The following is a 17,119-nucleotide window of genomic DNA, read 5'->3' as shown; positions in this document are numbered from 1 at the left end:
GATAACATGAAATGTTTGTTTGAATGATTAGATTCAAATCTGTGTTTTCAATTAATGTGATCCTGCCAGCCAAACCGCCAAATGTGCCCTGCTGTGTGGAAAATACTGCTGGCATGTTCTGGCGCAGCTGTATCTACATTCACAGTCATTCCCTGTTCATCTGTTCTTACCAGTGTGACTGAGTAGATTATAAGAGGAAACCAATATTGGTTTAGCCACAGATGAATTTATTTCAACATTCTTTCAGTATTGATTGCAAACAGTGAAACATGGTGGGAGAGGGAATGTTTGGTGTATCATTTTTGACACCAGAATGTGTAAGTAAAGTCTTTAGTGGACAACTCGTTCCTAGATCCTGTTGTCCATACTCCTGGACGGTAGGTGGCGCTATGCACCTAAAAGTTGGTATTGCAGCCCGCCAAAAGGAAAAATACAAAGGAGACGAAGAGGAAGCAGGCTGTGTTTACATCAGGTTTACACATGGCAGAGATGAGAGGACAGGATGCAGAGACACCAATAGATTGAGCAATAAAATAAATAGCATGGCACGAAAACGTTTATCAACGGAGGACCCTGTCAGCAAGCTGCTGGAAGATACTTTCAGCGACGAAGACGACGACGGAGACTCAGCTCCTGATAGTTTCTCAAGTGGGGTAGAAGAGGATTTTGAAGAAGGCGATGATCTATTTGAGGACATGTGAGTGCATTCATCACAGTATCATGGTGTTTATCTAAAATATGTGGATAGACTATATGTATTTTACTGCCGATGCAGCATTTCCACTATTGTTATCCTACCCTGCTCTTTGTCTCTTCTCTATAAATCCATGTACTGTCCCTGGACTGTTGCAGATAGAAACATGTTTTCAAAGCTAATTTAAAACATGTTTTTGAGATAGGTGCTACTACTCTTGGTGCAATTGTATGTAGTGGTTGATTTTTAATAATGTTTGAATGGGTTTTCTATTGGGAAAAGTAAGGTGGCCCCAGGGGCTCAACGCACTTTATAGTAGGAAAACACATGCAAATAGACAAAACACAAACAACTTCAGGAAACATCCTCATCAATTTGACAACACATGCGCTGCAAATACTCACAACACAACGGAAGTGTTTCCAGGGGACACAAAAAAGTGATGAGGTAGTTCACCTGGTAGAGTGTTAACAGTCCTAATATAATATAATAATTATAAATATAAAACATTATAAGTATTTTAATGGTGTTTCTTTTAGATCTGATGAAGACTACATACCCTCCACTTCACCTGGACAATCTCATTCTACTCCACTATCATCCTCTTCACAACAGCAAGCAAGCAAATCAGTGTCAGAGCCTGAACAGACAAATGAAGGTGATCGCTGCCATGCAACACCATCTAAATCCCCATCCACTCGCAAACAGGGACATGGAACATGGACTGCAACATCACCTCAAACACCTCGACTCTCTGCTGCTGGGTGGCAGACAGAACAACAACCAGATGCATTGCCTGAGCCCCTCCCAGGCTTTTGCCCTGCTCGGACACCTGGAGTACAAGTATTTTGGTTATCAGACGAGCCCAGCCCCTCTGAGCTGTTCAAAACATTTTTTGATGAAAAGTCTGTCAGGATCATCTGTGACAATACAAACAAACAGGCCCAGAAGAACATTGATAAAGGAAAGAAATTCAAGTGGCGTGACATCATTCCCATTGATTTCTTCAAATTTGTGGGACTCCTCTTTTATATGGCAGTCTTAAAACTGCCAGAAGTGCGACTGTACTGGAAACAGAATTCACTTTTCAGTGTCCTGTCTCCAGCCTTAGTGATGTCCAGAAACACTTTCCAGGTGATATCATGGAACCTGCACTTGAGTGATCCAGATGAAGATGCAGAAAATGACAAGAAAAAGGGCACACCTGAATATGACCCCTTGCACCGACTCAGGCCATTATATGACCATTTACGGAATGCATGTAAGGCATCTTACCATCCCCGTCAAAACGTCTCAATCGATGAACGAATGGTCACTACAAAAGCTAAAACTGGAATGCGTCAGTGCATCAAAAATAAACCCAACAAGTATGGCTTAAAGCTGTTTGTGATGGCGGATTCCAGCAACGGTTACACCAGTGATTTTTCAGTCTATACAGGCAGATACCACAATTCATCTGGACATGGACTTACATATGACACTGTTATAGGTTTGATGAGTCAAAAATACCTTGGAAGTGGTTATCACCTGTACTGTGATAACTACTACACAAGTCCAAAGCTCTTCATGGAGCTTTGTACTTTGAAAGTCCGTGCATGTGGCACATACAGAGACAACAGGAGAGAATCCCGGACTAAAAAAAAGGACAGCAGAGGAACAATAAGGTGGATGAGAAATGGACCGCTGCTTTTCGTAAAGTGGATGGACTCTAAACAGGTGTCTATGTGCTCCACAATTCACACTGTGTACTCAGGTGAAATTGCGAAAAGACATGTGAAAGGGAAAGATGGACAATGGAAGATCCAAAACATCCCCATGCCAACCCCAGTGGCAGAATACAATAAGTACATGGGCGGTGTAGATCTATCAGACCAGCTGATCCAGTATTATTCAGTGCACCATAAGACAGTGAGCTGGTACAGATTATTATTTCAACACTTCATAGACATTGCAGCCACAAACTCCTACATCCTTCACAAAGAACTGAGTCGGATGAATCAGAAACAACCTATGACTCACTTGAAGTTCATGGAGACCCTCACTGCTGAACTTTGTGGTTATATGTTGGACATGACACCTGTTCCACCATCCAGAATAGCTACACCAGGCACACCATCTGAATGTGTCCTACTATCCACACTAGACTGGCCATCCACACCAGACAAAGTTGTCATACAGACCTGCACCCCAGTGGCTATAAAGCCAGATGTAGACAAGTCAAAAAAGGCCACAGATGGAAGACTGTCCTGTGTACACTGCAAAAAAAAGACTGCATGGAAGTGTAGAAACTGTGGTGTGTCACTGTGTGTGATTGTAGACAGGAATTGTTTTGCAGATTGGCATGATGCTGGTCCCTTTGCATAATGAAATGGCTTTTTTGAGATGATGTGTGGAGTGGTGTACATAAAGTGCGTTCAGGAAGTCTTCAGAACACTTTTTTTCATATTTTGTTATATTGCAGCCTTGAGCTAGAATAAAAAGAGAAATTTTCTTTCATCAGTCTACACTCAATACCTCATATTGACGAAGAGAAAACACAGTATTAGATTTTTTTTTTTTACAAATTTATTAGAAAGGACAAACTGAAATATCGCAGTATTCAGACACTTGAAATTTAGCGCAGGTTCCTCCCATTTCTCTGGATCATCGTTGACATGTTCACTGCTGACAATCAGAGCAAAAACCATGAGGAGAAAGCAGCTGCCTGCAGAGTTTAGAGACAGGATTGTGTCCAGGCTCAGATCTGGGGAAGGCTACAAAATCATTTCTGCTGCATTGAAGATTCAAGAGCACAGTGACTTCCATCGACCAGGACCATGAATAGCTGTGTCTCAATTTAGGGGCTGCATCCTTCAGAGGACTGAATGTGTGGCCCTTCGTAGCTGTCGTATACCATGAAGACCCAACTGAAATGAGACTGTCTGGTCAACATAGGATTTTCGCTGTGTGGGACAAGCTGTGCCCACCCCTACTGTTGCATCCTGCCAAGTCCTCCTGTCGCGCAGCAACCATGAAAACATAACTTTTTTTTTCACAAAAACTTGGAGGTTTAAGGCCCATGGTTTTAACAGTTGTACCATTAGCTGTTGAACTAAGCTGAAGCACAATGCTTTCATTTGAAAGTGGCTCTCTATCGATGTTCGCTTACTTGTTCAGTAATAAAATTAAATAATCAACATTCATCAAACTCCACTTGTGCTATATACTGTGCTTTGTTTGCCAAACATATTTGGTTATCTTGTCTTCATCAGGATGGTAAATGGGGTCATTACTTTTTCTGTATACAATCCATTGATTGACTGTTTGACTTTACTAAATAAATATAAGTTAGAATAAATACAAAAACATCCGCCAAAGCCCTGTAAACTTCAAAATGGATTTCTTTTCATTTTTGTTTTTATTCTTTACGACTTGTGGACAACTAATAATAAAAAAAACATGTTACACAAATACTATTCCATAGTTAAAGTTTAAAGTAATACTTTTCAGCAATAATTTCAACCACAGAATTGTGATTTAGGTGAAGTACATTTCTTTATTTGGTCAATTGTAACAATGTAAAGCTACTGCTCTGCAAAATTCAAAAGCAAAAAGTTTCTTAATGTCTGTTTTTAAAAGGATGGTCAAATGAACACTTACTTCTTTCTCAGTGTTAATTCTAAGCAGTACCCAGTTTACCATTCACACAGTTAGTGACCTGGTACATCTGTAGTCTCTTAGCAACTGCTCAGTCACCAGTCCAGAGACGATAATCGACATCACTGTTATGACTGAAGCTGCAGCTTGGAGAGCCAATAGGAGACAGTGGAGATAACATGAAATGTTTGTTTGAATGATTAGATTCAAATCTGTGTTTTCAATTAATGTGATCCTGCCAGCCAAACCGCCAAATGTGCCCTGCTGTGTGGAAAATACTGCTGGCATGTTCTGGCGCAGCTGTATCTACATTCACAGTCATTCCCTGTTCATCTGTTCTTACCAGTGTGACTGAGTAGATTATAAGAGGAAACCAATATTGGTTTAGCCACAGATGAATTTATTTCAACATTCCTCAAATCTCCATCTAAGTTCTTTGAAGATACTTGATTGCTAAAAGTGGTGATAAAAAACATGGGGAGACAGAATCTTAGGTTTATCATTTTTGATACCAGAATGTGGAGCTAAAGTGAGTAGTTGATGACTTGTTCAGTCATTAGTTTCTCTTATATTGATTGTTTTATTAGAAATGAATGTGTTATATGTTGAAGCAGCCCACTGTTCTACTCATCCTGTTTATGCTTGAAGAGGTTTAGGGCTGCATGTGGTTCGAGTCTTTATGTTACTTTAGGTTTTGGGACATATACTGTATATGTCAGTAGTAGACATGCGTATGTATCTCTTGGGTGCTTGTTATTGGTTGAAATCATAAGCTGATATGTATCTTCTGTGTTCATTTCTTTTCCCCTTGTTCTTTGTTGTATAAAAAGGTGAATCTGACTGTATTGCCCCTTTATTGATCTTTGGGTTAATCAGTGTCTGTGCTTTCATTTCTGTCTGTCCAGGGTTTCAGCAGAAAATCCAAAGCAGGGTGGTGTGACTGTACATGTAAGCATCTTGTCTAAAATCATACCAAGGATATTGCTTTTATATGGCCATATACTGCCAGTCTTCAACTAAATATAACACACAAATGCTCAACTAGATTTGTGTCCTCAATAGATTCAGTTTCATGTAATTAAACAATTTCAGTCCAGCTATATACTAGATTTTATATTAAACTAGAGTTAACAAGCTGTACTTGGTATGAAATTGGACACTAATAAGACATAACAAGCTGCACATTATCAGACTAGTAACAAATAACATGTACCAAGCTTTACATTGTATCAAATTAGAGACTGATCAGACTTAGCAAGCCATACTTAATAAATTTGACACTTATAAGACGAAAAAAGTCGTACTTTGTATCAAATTACACACTGAGATGTAACAAGCTGTACTTTATATCAAAGTAGACACTAATAAGACATAACAGGTTGTACTTTGTATCAAATTAGACAAAACTATAAATATGTTCTTTATTAGACAGTAAACAAACATAGTCATACCCTATTTAGACCCCACAGTCTACTTCTGAATCATCTTGTAATTAGTAACCGCCTATAATTACATAGTAGTTTTAAAGTAACGATACTTGGACCCACAAATAGAACAAAGAACGATAATTTTTCTCTCCCACTGCTTCAGGTGCAGCTTCTCCTACGGCATCTCCTTCACAACCTGACGCTGCAGCTGCAACTCCCTCCACACTGGGGTCAAGTCTCCTGTCCTTTACAGCGGAGGAGGTGAGGGCGGAGCTCAAGAGGCTACGTCCTGGAAAGGCAAAAGCCCCGGATGGTGTGTGTCCGAGGCTGTTAAAGGACTGTGCAGCCCAGCTGGCTGAGCCTCTCCAGAGGATCTTCAACTTAAGACTTCAAACAGGGAGAGCACCGGTCCTGTGGAAAACATCATGTCTTGTTCCGGTGCCTAAAGTAAGATGGCCGGCTGAGATAAATGACTACAGGCCCTGGAGCAGCTGCTTCTCCACCTTCTGAGGCCATCATCAGTGATCTGATGATGGTCTTAAGTGAATGGAGCAACAAGAACTGCCTCCTTCTGAACATCTCCAAGACCAAGGAGATGGTCATCGACTGTTGGAGGTCTAGGCCCACCCTTCAGCCAGTAAACATTTGAGGGAAGGACATTGAGGTGTGCACCTGGACAGTAAACTGGACTGGTCCCTGAACATGGATGCCATCTACCTGAAGGGGCGGAGCCGGCTCTTTTTCCTCAGGAGGCTCAGGTCCTTTGACGTCTGCAGTGAAATGCTGCACATGTTTTATCAACTTGTCTGACATGAACACAAAGAGACTGAACAAGCTGGTCAAAAAGGCTGGGTCTGTGCTTGGCAGGAGTCTGGACTCACTCAGGACTGTTGTGGAGAGACGCATGCAATGTAAGCTGGAGGCCATCTTGGACAATACCGACCACGCTCTCCACAACATTCTGGCAGGACAGAGAAGCAGCTACAGCTGGATGAACAAAACAAAACCCTTAAGTTTAAATGATGTGGTCAAACACATGATTTATTAGTGTTTATATAAAAAATGTATCACTTCAACTGATCCCTCAAGAAAAAATGCAGCAGTGCAGCTCAAGATTGAAATCTCATTTATTTTAGTTATGTACAGGAGAAAAATGCTAATTTCACAATTAACAGGAAAATAAAAAATAACGTCTCGTCTCTCGAGCCTTTGTAACAGAGGTGTCCTAGTTGATGATGATGATGGCCCCCTGTCCCTCGGACACAGACACACATGCACTCAGTTCTCTCATACACTGCCTCTCTCTCTCTCTCTCTCTCTCTTTTTCTCTCTCTCTCACTCTGTCTCTGTCTCATCACTTTAAAATGTTAAAAAATGTATTTCTCTGGTAGATATGTTATACTGCATTTGTGGGTAGCTGTGCTGTTGTTGTGAGTCGCTGCTGATGTTAAAACGATCCTGTTGTCTGGTTTTAGTGCGTTTCTAAGCGGTGAGTAGAGATGTATGTGTGAGACTAGTCAAATATAATTCTCTGTATGTGCCATCCTGTCAATCTCTTGGACTTACACACCATTTATATGCATATACACAATGGCATTAAGGTAAGTGACACCGCACGCACGCACACGAACGCACGCACGCACACACAACACACACACACACACACGCACACACAACACACACACAGTCTTCCTCCATGTTCTTGTGTCTCCATCTCTCAGATCCAACTTTATCCCACTTCAGATTCAGTTCACAAACATGATCCTACCCCGGGTGAGGGGCGATAGATGACAGGTGATTCTCAGTCCTGTGATTAACAAATGCAAAATAATTATAATAACAAAAACTATCCCACTGAAGGACTGCTGTCCTTTAGCTGTCTTGTGTCAGTTTGCTGCATCACTCCTGTCCAAACCCCTCTGTTTCCTCGATGGCAAACAGGAGTTTCTCTCGGAGCTGCTCCAGGCTTCTGTAGGGCGGCAGATCCAGACGGTTGAAGCTGTGAGGAAGAGGAGGAGACGGGCAGGTCACTATTGGTCTTTTGTCAGCTGTGAGAGCCATATTATCTAAACTCTTCGGTGGCTGCAGACATACTGGAGGTGAAACCCTGAAGTTAGTGGCACCAGGCCACAGGACAGTAGTGATAGGAATCTTGAAGGGTCTGATATTAGCAGATGTTGACTGCCTTTCAAATGATAGAAACACAATTTGAACATTTAAATTCTTCTTACTTCCTGTTCTAAAAGACAAGAGCCCTCACGCTCAATACCAACAAAAGACTGAATAGCCTCCACAGAAGTGGAGTCTAATCTGTCAATCTTAATCTATTTCTTTTCACTTTTGACACTATTTATGGTCTCCATTTTTTCTTTCATTGTTATTGGCACAATCTGCCCAATGACCAACCTACACACAAGAGATTCATTATAAACAATGCAGCGTGTAATCCAGTGTTACTGTTCTGAACCTGACACTTGTACTACGAAGCTAGTTCAACATACCCAGGATATCTTTTAGTTATCTGGCTTAAGTGAACCTAACACTGACTGTCCTGATAACCTGTACTATGAAACTGTTTATCACCTGACTCGGTTAACTCAGGGTTTAACTGTCCAGGTACAAGTGTGTTCATGTTATTAATTAGAACCAACATCCTCAGAACCATGAATAAAGTATTAATATGATATGAGAAGAAACACAGATATCTGCAGGTTAATTTTGTCATAGCAACATCCAAAAGTGAAATTCAACAAGCTGAAGTGTAATAGAAAAGAAACAATAGAAATCATTTCTAATTATTAAAATTCAAAGTAAGTATATATTGTAAATAAGAACAGGAATTATTATAAAGCTATCACTGACTATTTTCGCTCTTTGTCTGATGATGAACAAACTGTTATGAACGTGTGAAGTAGGCAAAAGTAAGGCCAGACTATTTTCTTCTGCCAAGGCCGAGAGGAGAGAAGAAAAGTGATTAGGTCAGGCTGACTGAGGTTTAGCTTTTATTTCCAGTTCTAATCACAGAGTCTCCTCATGTTGTTCTGAGCTGCAGTGATGAAGAAAAGTAAAAGCTTCATCACTGTCAGGAATCCTGTCCATTAAAGAATCTGTGTTCAGGTCAAATGAAGCTACAATAGTTATTTAGTTTTTTAGTGATAAACTCTCCAACTCTTTTCTGTCTGTTAGAGGCTCTGTTTTAAAACCAGAGTAACACATGGAAAGACTCAAACAGCAAAACATCCACTGATCTATACAAATATCTACTGATCTTTATTATTGATGACTTTACTGCAAGCTCTTTTGTCCCTGTCAGGATCCTATAGAAATGATAACTGATCCTCTGAAGTTAACCTGCCCCTGAGCAAGTTAGGAGGTCAGCGTCAGTTACCATGGAGATTTACCCCCGTAACAAGTGAACCACCGTCACCGAGTTAAACCTGAAGTTACCTTGATTCATTTATGCACAAACAAATCAACACGTTTATCATCTGAACACTGAAATTCATGCTTGACCTTTGGGAACAGTAAGCTAGTGACCTTTCAGTCACATCTTATAGTCTTCCTCTTGGTTATTAAGTGGACCTTTGAGTTTAGAATATGTTTCTGCACAGTGTAACAGATGAGGCAGCAGCTTACCATGTGTGGCTTCTTGGAAGCCAAGTCTCCTTCCCCACCTTGTCTATGCAGAACTTCTGGGGACCGTTACTTCCTGCAGGTGTAACATCATGATATGGTCTTAGAAAAACATTTATGATGATGTTTCCTCTTTCACTTCTAACCATGAAAAACCTTACGTAAAGAATTATTTTAATTAATTCAGCATGCAGCACATCTCCACTAATTCCATCAGTCTGACAGAGTCACATTATGTTCGCCACTTTGCTGCTTTTCTCTTCTGAACAGACGCCTGTTTGAGCCACATTAATCCCAGTTAGTTTATGATGATATTAAGCTGGTGTTAATGAAGCTCTGCACTAAAGGGCTGACCAATTATGGAAAGGCTGTGATACTTTAAATGGTTGAAGTGTATAATCACAGTCACAGTCTAACATTGGTAACAACAGAGAAGTGAAAGAGCTCAAATGTGTGACAGCAGAGAGACAGCAGCAGGCCGCTGGGTGTGACGTGACCATGTTGTCGAATATCCTTATTTCACAAAACGCTCTACAGAACAATGACACCTAACAGTGGTGAGCATGCAGCTGTGAGTCAGTGTTGCGTACCTATGAGCTCAGCGAAGCCTCCGACAGGCAGCCGACAGGTTCCCGTCACAAACTGAAGCAGACGGATTCTCTTCTCATTGTCCATCTCTTTCACCACCTGCAGGAACACGACTTCATCACCCTCTGCACACACTCATATCAGTCCTCACATGTACTTCATCCCAGCAGATGATGTGTTTAGATCAAGACCTCTAGCATCATCAGCAGCTGTGTGTGTCTGTACCTGCCAGAACCAGTGGATCTGCTTGCTGTTCTTGGTGTAATGTCTGTAGATGGTGTTCTTCTGCCAGTCGGCCAAGTCGATCTCCTGCATCCCACAGAGCATCAGCTGCAATAAACACAGCGCAAGACAGACATTTTTTATCGACATTCAGCATCGACACTGAATGTTTATGATATATACTCATGTTTGTCTCAAATCTCAGAATACTTTATACTTTAAAAAGTCTTTATTACAGCTGCACAAAGCAGGAGAAACACATTCATCTCAACCACAGGGCTGCATTGTTTTTACACAGATTATTTACGTTCATTTACATAGAATACAACTGAGAAACATCTATGCATCCTCTATGGGTAAAAATATTAAACTTGCTAATTGCTATTTTATCTATTTTATGTAGTTTATACATGTAATTTAAGTGTGCACAGCAATATACTATATAGGTGTCTTTTTGGAAGTTACTTAAAGTTTAATCAAAACAGGACAAACTAAATGCTGCCAAATGTGAACACACATTTTGAAAATAAAACTTCTCTATGGACAAAAAAGTAAAAAAAAAAGAAAAAAAGAATCTATATGATGAAAAAGAAGCATGAAGAGGTAGAGAGTGATTTTTTTTCAAATTTACAAAATTATTGATTTGTGAAAATAAAATCAGGCCTATAGGGCGTTACATAGTTAATCCACTCCTCCTCACCTCCAGCTCCTTCTCATCAAAGTAGCGAAGCCACTCCAGGGGAACCACCTCGTTGAAGCCGTCCAGGAAGGCTTTGGTCTGCTCCTCCACGCCGCGGGTGAACCTCCAGTCTGTCAGCAGGCTGAGGGAAGGAGAGTGATTGTTTTTATATGGTTTGGTCTCCATCTTTATTTCCCTTAAAATTTACTGTTGATGAAGTTGCATTTTTTCAATTTTCATTCCTATCCGTCTCTTCATACCTGATGTACTCTTCCTTGTTTTCCTCCGTGACCAGCTCGTTCTCTCCATCATCCTTCAGCTGGTGAGTGGAAACTTTCCCAAGGATCTCCATGTCCTGTGCAAAATACAGCTCCACACCACACTCCTCCAGGTTGTTGTCTCTGGACACACACAGCAACGAACACAATACATCAGGGGTCTCCAACAAGTGGCTTGTGAGCTACCAGTAGCTCAACTACAGGGTCTGAGAATACAGTCTGTACAGACCATGGATGTGTAGTTCAAACTCTAAGCAACTCACCTTCACTCAGTAAATCTGCTGCAAATACAATTAAATCAAACACACAGACGGGGCATGATTTTTATCTGTTTATGATGTTGATATCTGATGACTTGTTAAATGATCTTATTGACCTGATCTGTTTGAGTGTTTTGATACGACATGTGAATAAATGTAACGTGTGATATGTGATTTGGTCAAAGTAGTTCTCAGTGGAAAAAAAGGTTGGAGAGCCCTGATTTCTAATATCGTACTCTACATGTTCTCATTCTCATGCACTGACCCGTAAGTGTGTGTCACTGACAGCTGACTGCTCTTGTTCAGTTCTTTCTTTCAATGAACCTCCTCATAGTCATTACAAAAGCTGGAAAAAGTGATTATTTTTCTCCACCTTCTACCCTTGGGGGCATAAAATAACTTAGACACAGACACACACCCACCCACACACACACACTTCGAGACCTGTTGTGTATTACTTACTTGACCCACATGATGGAGTTATAGAACTCAGGGTCTATTGATTCCAGGTCTTTGAGAGTGGGCTTCTTGTCCAGCATTCGCTTGTAGAATGGCAGCGTGAAGCCGGTGTCGATGAACTTTCCGTGGTACAAAGCCTGCAGGGAGGAATCACACAGAGACAGCGTCAGTTCACTACACCTCATGATATGGCAGCTGTGACTGCCAGGATCTAACAAAGAGGAGAAGTGGGGAGAGTTTTCCTCACAGCTCACAACTTCAACCGGCTGCTGGAGGATTAAAGCTGGAATCAGGTTGAGGTTTTGGTATGACATTCAGTTGTGACGGTTAAGGTCAGGGTAAGGGGGTAGGGAAGGGAATGCATTATGTCAATGAGTTGTCCTCACAGCTACAGTAAAACTATAAAAGTATAAAACAGCCAGACGGAGCTGTTTAATGTTAAAAAACCACAGAGGGCTCAGAGCAGCGATGAGCCAAGAGAAACAGACTGATTCAGTCACAGTTTGTTCTGTCCTACTGTATCCTGACTGACCATGTGTCTGTCTCACAGCCAGACACACACACACAACACACACACACACACACACACACACACACACACAGGAAGGTTTACAGACAGCAGAAGGTGTCAGTGGAAAATGAGGGGTAATGACGGAAAGTAAAAAATAAAAAGGTAAAGAGAAGAGAAGAGGGAAATGTAAAGAGACTGTACGAGAATAGAGACAAACATCTTTAAAAGGCAAATCAGCAAATGCATTTTTGGACTAAATGTAGGCAGCTGCTGGTGGGTGTGGACTGGGTGCGGCCGTGAAGTCATAGTGTGGGTGAGGGGTGGGGTGGCAGACGGAGGGATGGGCGGAGGGTGTCAGTTTTGGGACCTACAGCTTTTGGATTTGATCCCAGAGAGAAGACGTTATAGTTCATACTGAACATCATGGATATAGAGTGTAGATACTGAGGGTCACACACTATTGGACTGTGCTCATCTTCAAAACAACAAAGGCCTGCTAACGTGATCACAGGATCCCTGGTTGAAATCCAGCCGGAGACCTGCTGCTGTTTGTCAGAGACACAGAGACTGTGCCAGTGGAGCTAATGAGTGAGAAAATAGATATTCAACAGCACACACAAACGAACACAATGTTTCTGTCAAACAACAACTGTGTTTACATACACATAAGGAGAATATGAAGATCCTCCACATCCTCATCTCTGTTTCCACCTGAAGGACTAGAGTCTGACTGGTTTCATGGTTAATACTTTTTGAAAGAAAACCGATTTACACTCATGAAACACCGTCAGACTCACGATAGGCAGTTCAAGATAAAAAGGATAAAAAGTGATGCAGCAGAACCAGAGATGTGTTTTTTTATTCCACACTATCTTCTTCCCCACAATGCAACTCCACTGCCAAACATCAGAGATGTGGGTGAAGCGGCTGATGAAGCCTCGAGCCGCAGGCAGTGATGAAGAGCAGGATACAGAGGTCTGTAAATTCACTTCTCAACACCAGAGCTCCAGGTTGATTGTTTTTTTTAAAGCCAGTGGCGAAATGATTATGATCAATCGATGATCAACCAATCAGCTGAAAATGTACCTGTTAAACTGTTTTGATAACTGACTAATTGTTTCCGTCGAGCAGTGTTGAGTTGCAGCTTCTCCAATGTGAGGGTCAGGCTTTGCTGGTTTGATGTTTTATGTGACTGTGAATTGAAGCTGGTCTGACAAAACAAAACAAAACATCTGTGTTTTCTGTGGGTTTTTTTTTTTACATTTTATGGATCAAACAATTCACTGATGAATCCAGAAAATAACCGGAAGAGAAAGCATTACTGGAAATAACTGTTGCAGTCTGTAACGTTAAACGACCATGAGCACATCCTGAAACGGACAATTCTGTTCATTACAGTTTGTGTTGTTGAATCTCTGATTAATCATTGTTAGTTTACACAGATAAAAACTCAACAATAGGTTAATAACATTGTTGAGAAGAAATTTGACTATGAGCAGAATGATTTGAATATGGTCAGAATCTGCTGTTTGAACGGGCTCCATATGACTAAGATGACAAATATACAGAACAACAATAGGTGATATTTGAGGTCACCTGTCAGTATCAATGTAGCAAACAATGTCATTTATAGTGTAATAAGGAATTCAACTAGTGTTCAGGTTCGGGTTTTATTCTTGTGTAAATGAAAATGGAGTGAATGAGACTAGAACAGGCCATAATATTCTCTTTGAACTAAAGCCTTTGAAAAGCTCACAGCAGCTTCCTCCATTATTATCCATTATCTATACCGCTCATCCTTATAGGGCCGGGGGCTGGAGCCAATCCCAGCTGACATTGGCTGAGGGTGAGGTACACCCTGGACAGGTCACCAGTCCATCACAGGGCTGACACAAAGAGACAAACAACCATTCACACTCACACTCACACTCACACTCACACTCACGCCTGTTAGCGATTTAGAGTCGTCAGTTAACCTGCATGTCTGGGCTGTGGGAGGCACCTGGAGGAGAAAAAGCAAACTCCACACAGAAAGGCCCCGGCTGGCCTTCGGACCAAGAACCTTCTTGCTGTGAGGCGGCAGTGCTAACCACTGCATCACCGTGCCGCACAGCAGCTTTCTGCTGGGTTCAAATCCTCCTCCACCACACTGTGTTTCATTATGTTCACACTATTCTGCTTTCTTTAAACTGCTCTCCTCTTTTGAACACAGAGGGAGGAGGAGAGTGTTTGAGAGGTGGACAGTAATCGACTGCTCTGAAAGGAAGAGCTGCTGGGAAAGTTTTTGGAGGACAGGACCTTGATCATCCCTGAGACAAAAATCAAACCTCAACTCTGACTTTAACAAAACTTTTCCAAAGTGAAGCTCACCATAGCAATGAAGCGTCCAATGAAGCGGAAGTAAGTGAGGTGGTCGGGGTTGATGGAGGAAGCCGGGTTGATCTGCAGACAGTAGTTGTTCTTGCCGGCGTATTCAAACAGACAGTACATGGGGTTCAGGACCTCGTGGGACAGCAGGAAGAACCACTCCCTGCGGAGCGAGAGGACACAAGGTGTTTATGCAGGAGAGGAGGATGTGACAGCAGCGATGTAACATGTCAGGGCTCAATCCATACACTCAATCGTTTTACAAATAAAAGGCCATAATTCTGATTAATCCAACATGTAACAACAATCATTTTTGTCGGGGGGTTAGGTTTGTTTTTGTGGCTGACGGAAGCAAATAACACAGAACACAATTTGTTTTTCAGCAAGACACAATGAACAAAACGATAATCACAGGACATTTAATCCAAGGACAGAAAATGATCATTGAGCAACTTATAGAAAATAATAAAAATTACAAAAATACACACAGTATGTTTGAGCATTATTATGAAATGTCGCCTGTGTGCAGCTGAGATTTGAAACTGTCTCTGGATATTTCCAGTTATTTTCCCAGGTTCTGATGATCATTGCTATCAGCAGTTCTGAGCTCCGATCAGCCGCCGGACGTTAGGATGAGTGGACTGAATAGAAAATAAATAAACGCTACAGGGTGGACAGTACTGTACTGAGTCTATAATCTCATGATGATGTTTTTCACCACTTTATGATCCATGTGTTTGTTTTTATTTTCCTTCTTTGATTATTCTATTCAATAAATCGACAGAAACCAATATGTGGTTTCAGGAGAGGGTGTCAACTTTGGCCTGATTCATTTCAGTCCTGTTCATTCTCTTTGACTTAATGAAGCCAGATTTGACACATAATATTTCCACTGAATTAAATTAAATTCTGAATTGATTTACTCTGAAATACACTGATGCAAACAGAGTCACTGCTTCTGGTTAAAGGAATCAATTAACTTTTTGGCGTATTCTCTTGCTGAAAGTTAAATGAGAGGATCGATGACTCTCATGTCTGACCAGTGACATCCTCACTGGTTGCCTAGTAACCACACAGTTAGGAGGAAGTGATTGTGCCAAGAAATAGTCTGAGGATGCAACTTCATGTAAAACCATGAATTGCTGTTTTCACACTGGGTTTTTGTTTTGGATTAAGAAAAGCAGATATAAGGGGAAGGGTGGATTAGACAGAGCTGACCTAGCTGTTTCCTGCCTGCCCCCAGTCTTTATGATAGACTAATTATATGATGGCTCGAGCTGTGTGTTTAACAAGCGAGAGATGACCCAGTCCTCTCATCTAACTCTCAGCAAGAAAATTAATACCCATTTTCCCCCAAAATGTAGAACTATTCCTTTAAGTCCTTCATTGAGAACAAGACACTGGTCTCTTCATCAGGGTTTTTAAAACACAAGTCTTGTGCAGAGCAGCTTTAGAAAACAAGATTTTTATTCACCTGCTCTGGGTTAGAACATACAGCACATTAACACATTTACACACATCCCACAACAACCCAAATTAAACACATAACTTACATGAAGACAAAACAGAGAACACTAAGGATAAATACAACAGACTGTGGAGAGATGCATGTTAGAGAGAATGAGGGCCCAGCAGCAGCACCACCACCAACTGCAGCACCAGAACCAAGCGCTCTCAAGGCCCCTGCCCTCCCCGTAAGGGTATATGGGAGGGGGGATATGGACGGACGGACGGACGCAGACACCTCCCAACATCCCGTCCGTGGTTCTACCCTGTGGTAGAACAGCATGATGTCACCTACCATAGGGTAAAACCACTGACGTGACACCGGAGACAGAGACACAATGCAAAACCAAACAGAAAGATGAAAACACCGCCAACAGAAAAATAACAACATATATACAGAGAGAGAGACCTGGAGCACAGCAGACGCAGGGGGCAGGATGGATACATGTGATGGACAGATGGAGGGATGGGGAAGGAGGACAGAAACATTGCAGGGGGGGGGGGGGGGGGGGGGGGTTGTATGGTTTCAGGAAGCCACATTTAAAGGAGCATCTGGTCATTTACAGTGTGACCTCTGCTGGCAACCAGCAAGAACTTCATCCTCACACACACAAGTCTGGTTTTGAAAAGCAGCCACCTCAACACCTCCAGTGAAGAACACTGTAATCCTCTTTGCCCACTCCCCCTTTGTGAGCTTTAGAGATAGTTTCTGCAGTTAACCTCAACTTAAAGCCAGTTCCAGAGGAGGAGGAAGCTGGTGCAGAGGTCCAGACAAAAACACACCAACACCATCACCAGCATTAAAGACAGAAACCTGCAGAACCACACAAAGTGACAGACTGTGAGCGGAGGAGAGGGG

At 41.7% G+C, this 17,119-nt stretch overlaps 2 protein-coding genes across 4 annotated transcripts in view; one reads left to right on the top strand and one right to left on the bottom strand.

The window, feature by feature from the left end:
• Positions 1-449: 449 nt before the first annotated feature.
• Positions 450-6,732, top strand: LOC130176064 (uncharacterized). 2 transcript variants are annotated; one of them, XR_008828814.1, is made up of 3 exons: positions 450-697; positions 1,234-5,278; positions 5,921-6,732. XR_008828814.1 is itself a non-coding variant. In XM_056386912.1 (3 exons), the coding sequence occupies exons 1-3, from the start codon at positions 543-545 to the stop codon at positions 6,020-6,022; spliced, it is 300 nt and encodes a 99-aa protein (XP_056242887.1). In that variant the 5' UTR covers positions 450-542; the 3' UTR covers positions 6,023-6,732. The 2 variants fall into 2 exon arrangements, 1 of the variants encoding a protein (XP_056242887.1); XM_056386912.1 differs by having other exon boundaries at positions 5,236-5,278.
• A 134-nt stretch (positions 6,733-6,866) lies between these two features.
• Positions 6,867-17,119, bottom strand: part of wwp2 (WW domain containing E3 ubiquitin protein ligase 2) — a 65,515-nt gene continuing 55,262 nt past the window's right edge. For both annotated transcript variants that reach the window (XM_056386910.1, XM_056386911.1), the window contains 8 exons: positions 14,758-14,917; positions 11,880-12,013; positions 11,140-11,280; positions 10,901-11,021; positions 10,204-10,308; positions 9,981-10,077; positions 9,394-9,466; positions 6,867-7,756 (listed from right to left, as the gene is read on the bottom strand). In XM_056386910.1, the coding sequence (XP_056242885.1) occupies positions 7,657-7,756; positions 9,394-9,466; positions 9,981-10,077; positions 10,204-10,308; positions 10,901-11,021; positions 11,140-11,280; positions 11,880-12,013; positions 14,758-14,917 (931 nt within the window). In that variant the 3' untranslated portion in view covers positions 6,867-7,656. The remainder of the gene's footprint in view (positions 7,757-9,393; positions 9,467-9,980; positions 10,078-10,203; positions 10,309-10,900; positions 11,022-11,139; positions 11,281-11,879; positions 12,014-14,757; positions 14,918-17,119) is intronic.

This window comes from Seriola aureovittata, chromosome 10 (assembly GCF_021018895.1).
Source record: "Seriola aureovittata isolate HTS-2021-v1 ecotype China chromosome 10, ASM2101889v1, whole genome shotgun sequence".
Lineage (NCBI taxonomy): Eukaryota > Metazoa > Chordata > Actinopteri > Carangiformes > Carangidae > Seriola > Seriola aureovittata.
The sequence above is the reverse complement of the archived record's forward strand: the minus strand, read 5'-3'. Positions and strand labels throughout refer to the sequence as shown.

Bases quoted from the DNA above. Each gene is read 5' to 3' on its own strand.
- LOC130176064 (XM_056386912.1), top strand. From the start codon at position 543: ATGGCACGAAAACGTTTATCAACGGAGGACCCTGTCAGCAAGCTGCTG. The intron at 698-5,235 runs GTGAGTGCATTC...CTGTCTGTCCAG, and splicing joins GATGATCTATTTGAGGACAT to GGTTTCAGCAGAAAATCCAA. The intron at 5,279-5,920 runs GTAAGCATCTTG...CCACTGCTTCAG, and splicing joins AGGGTGGTGTGACTGTACAT to GTGCAGCTTCTCCTACGGCA.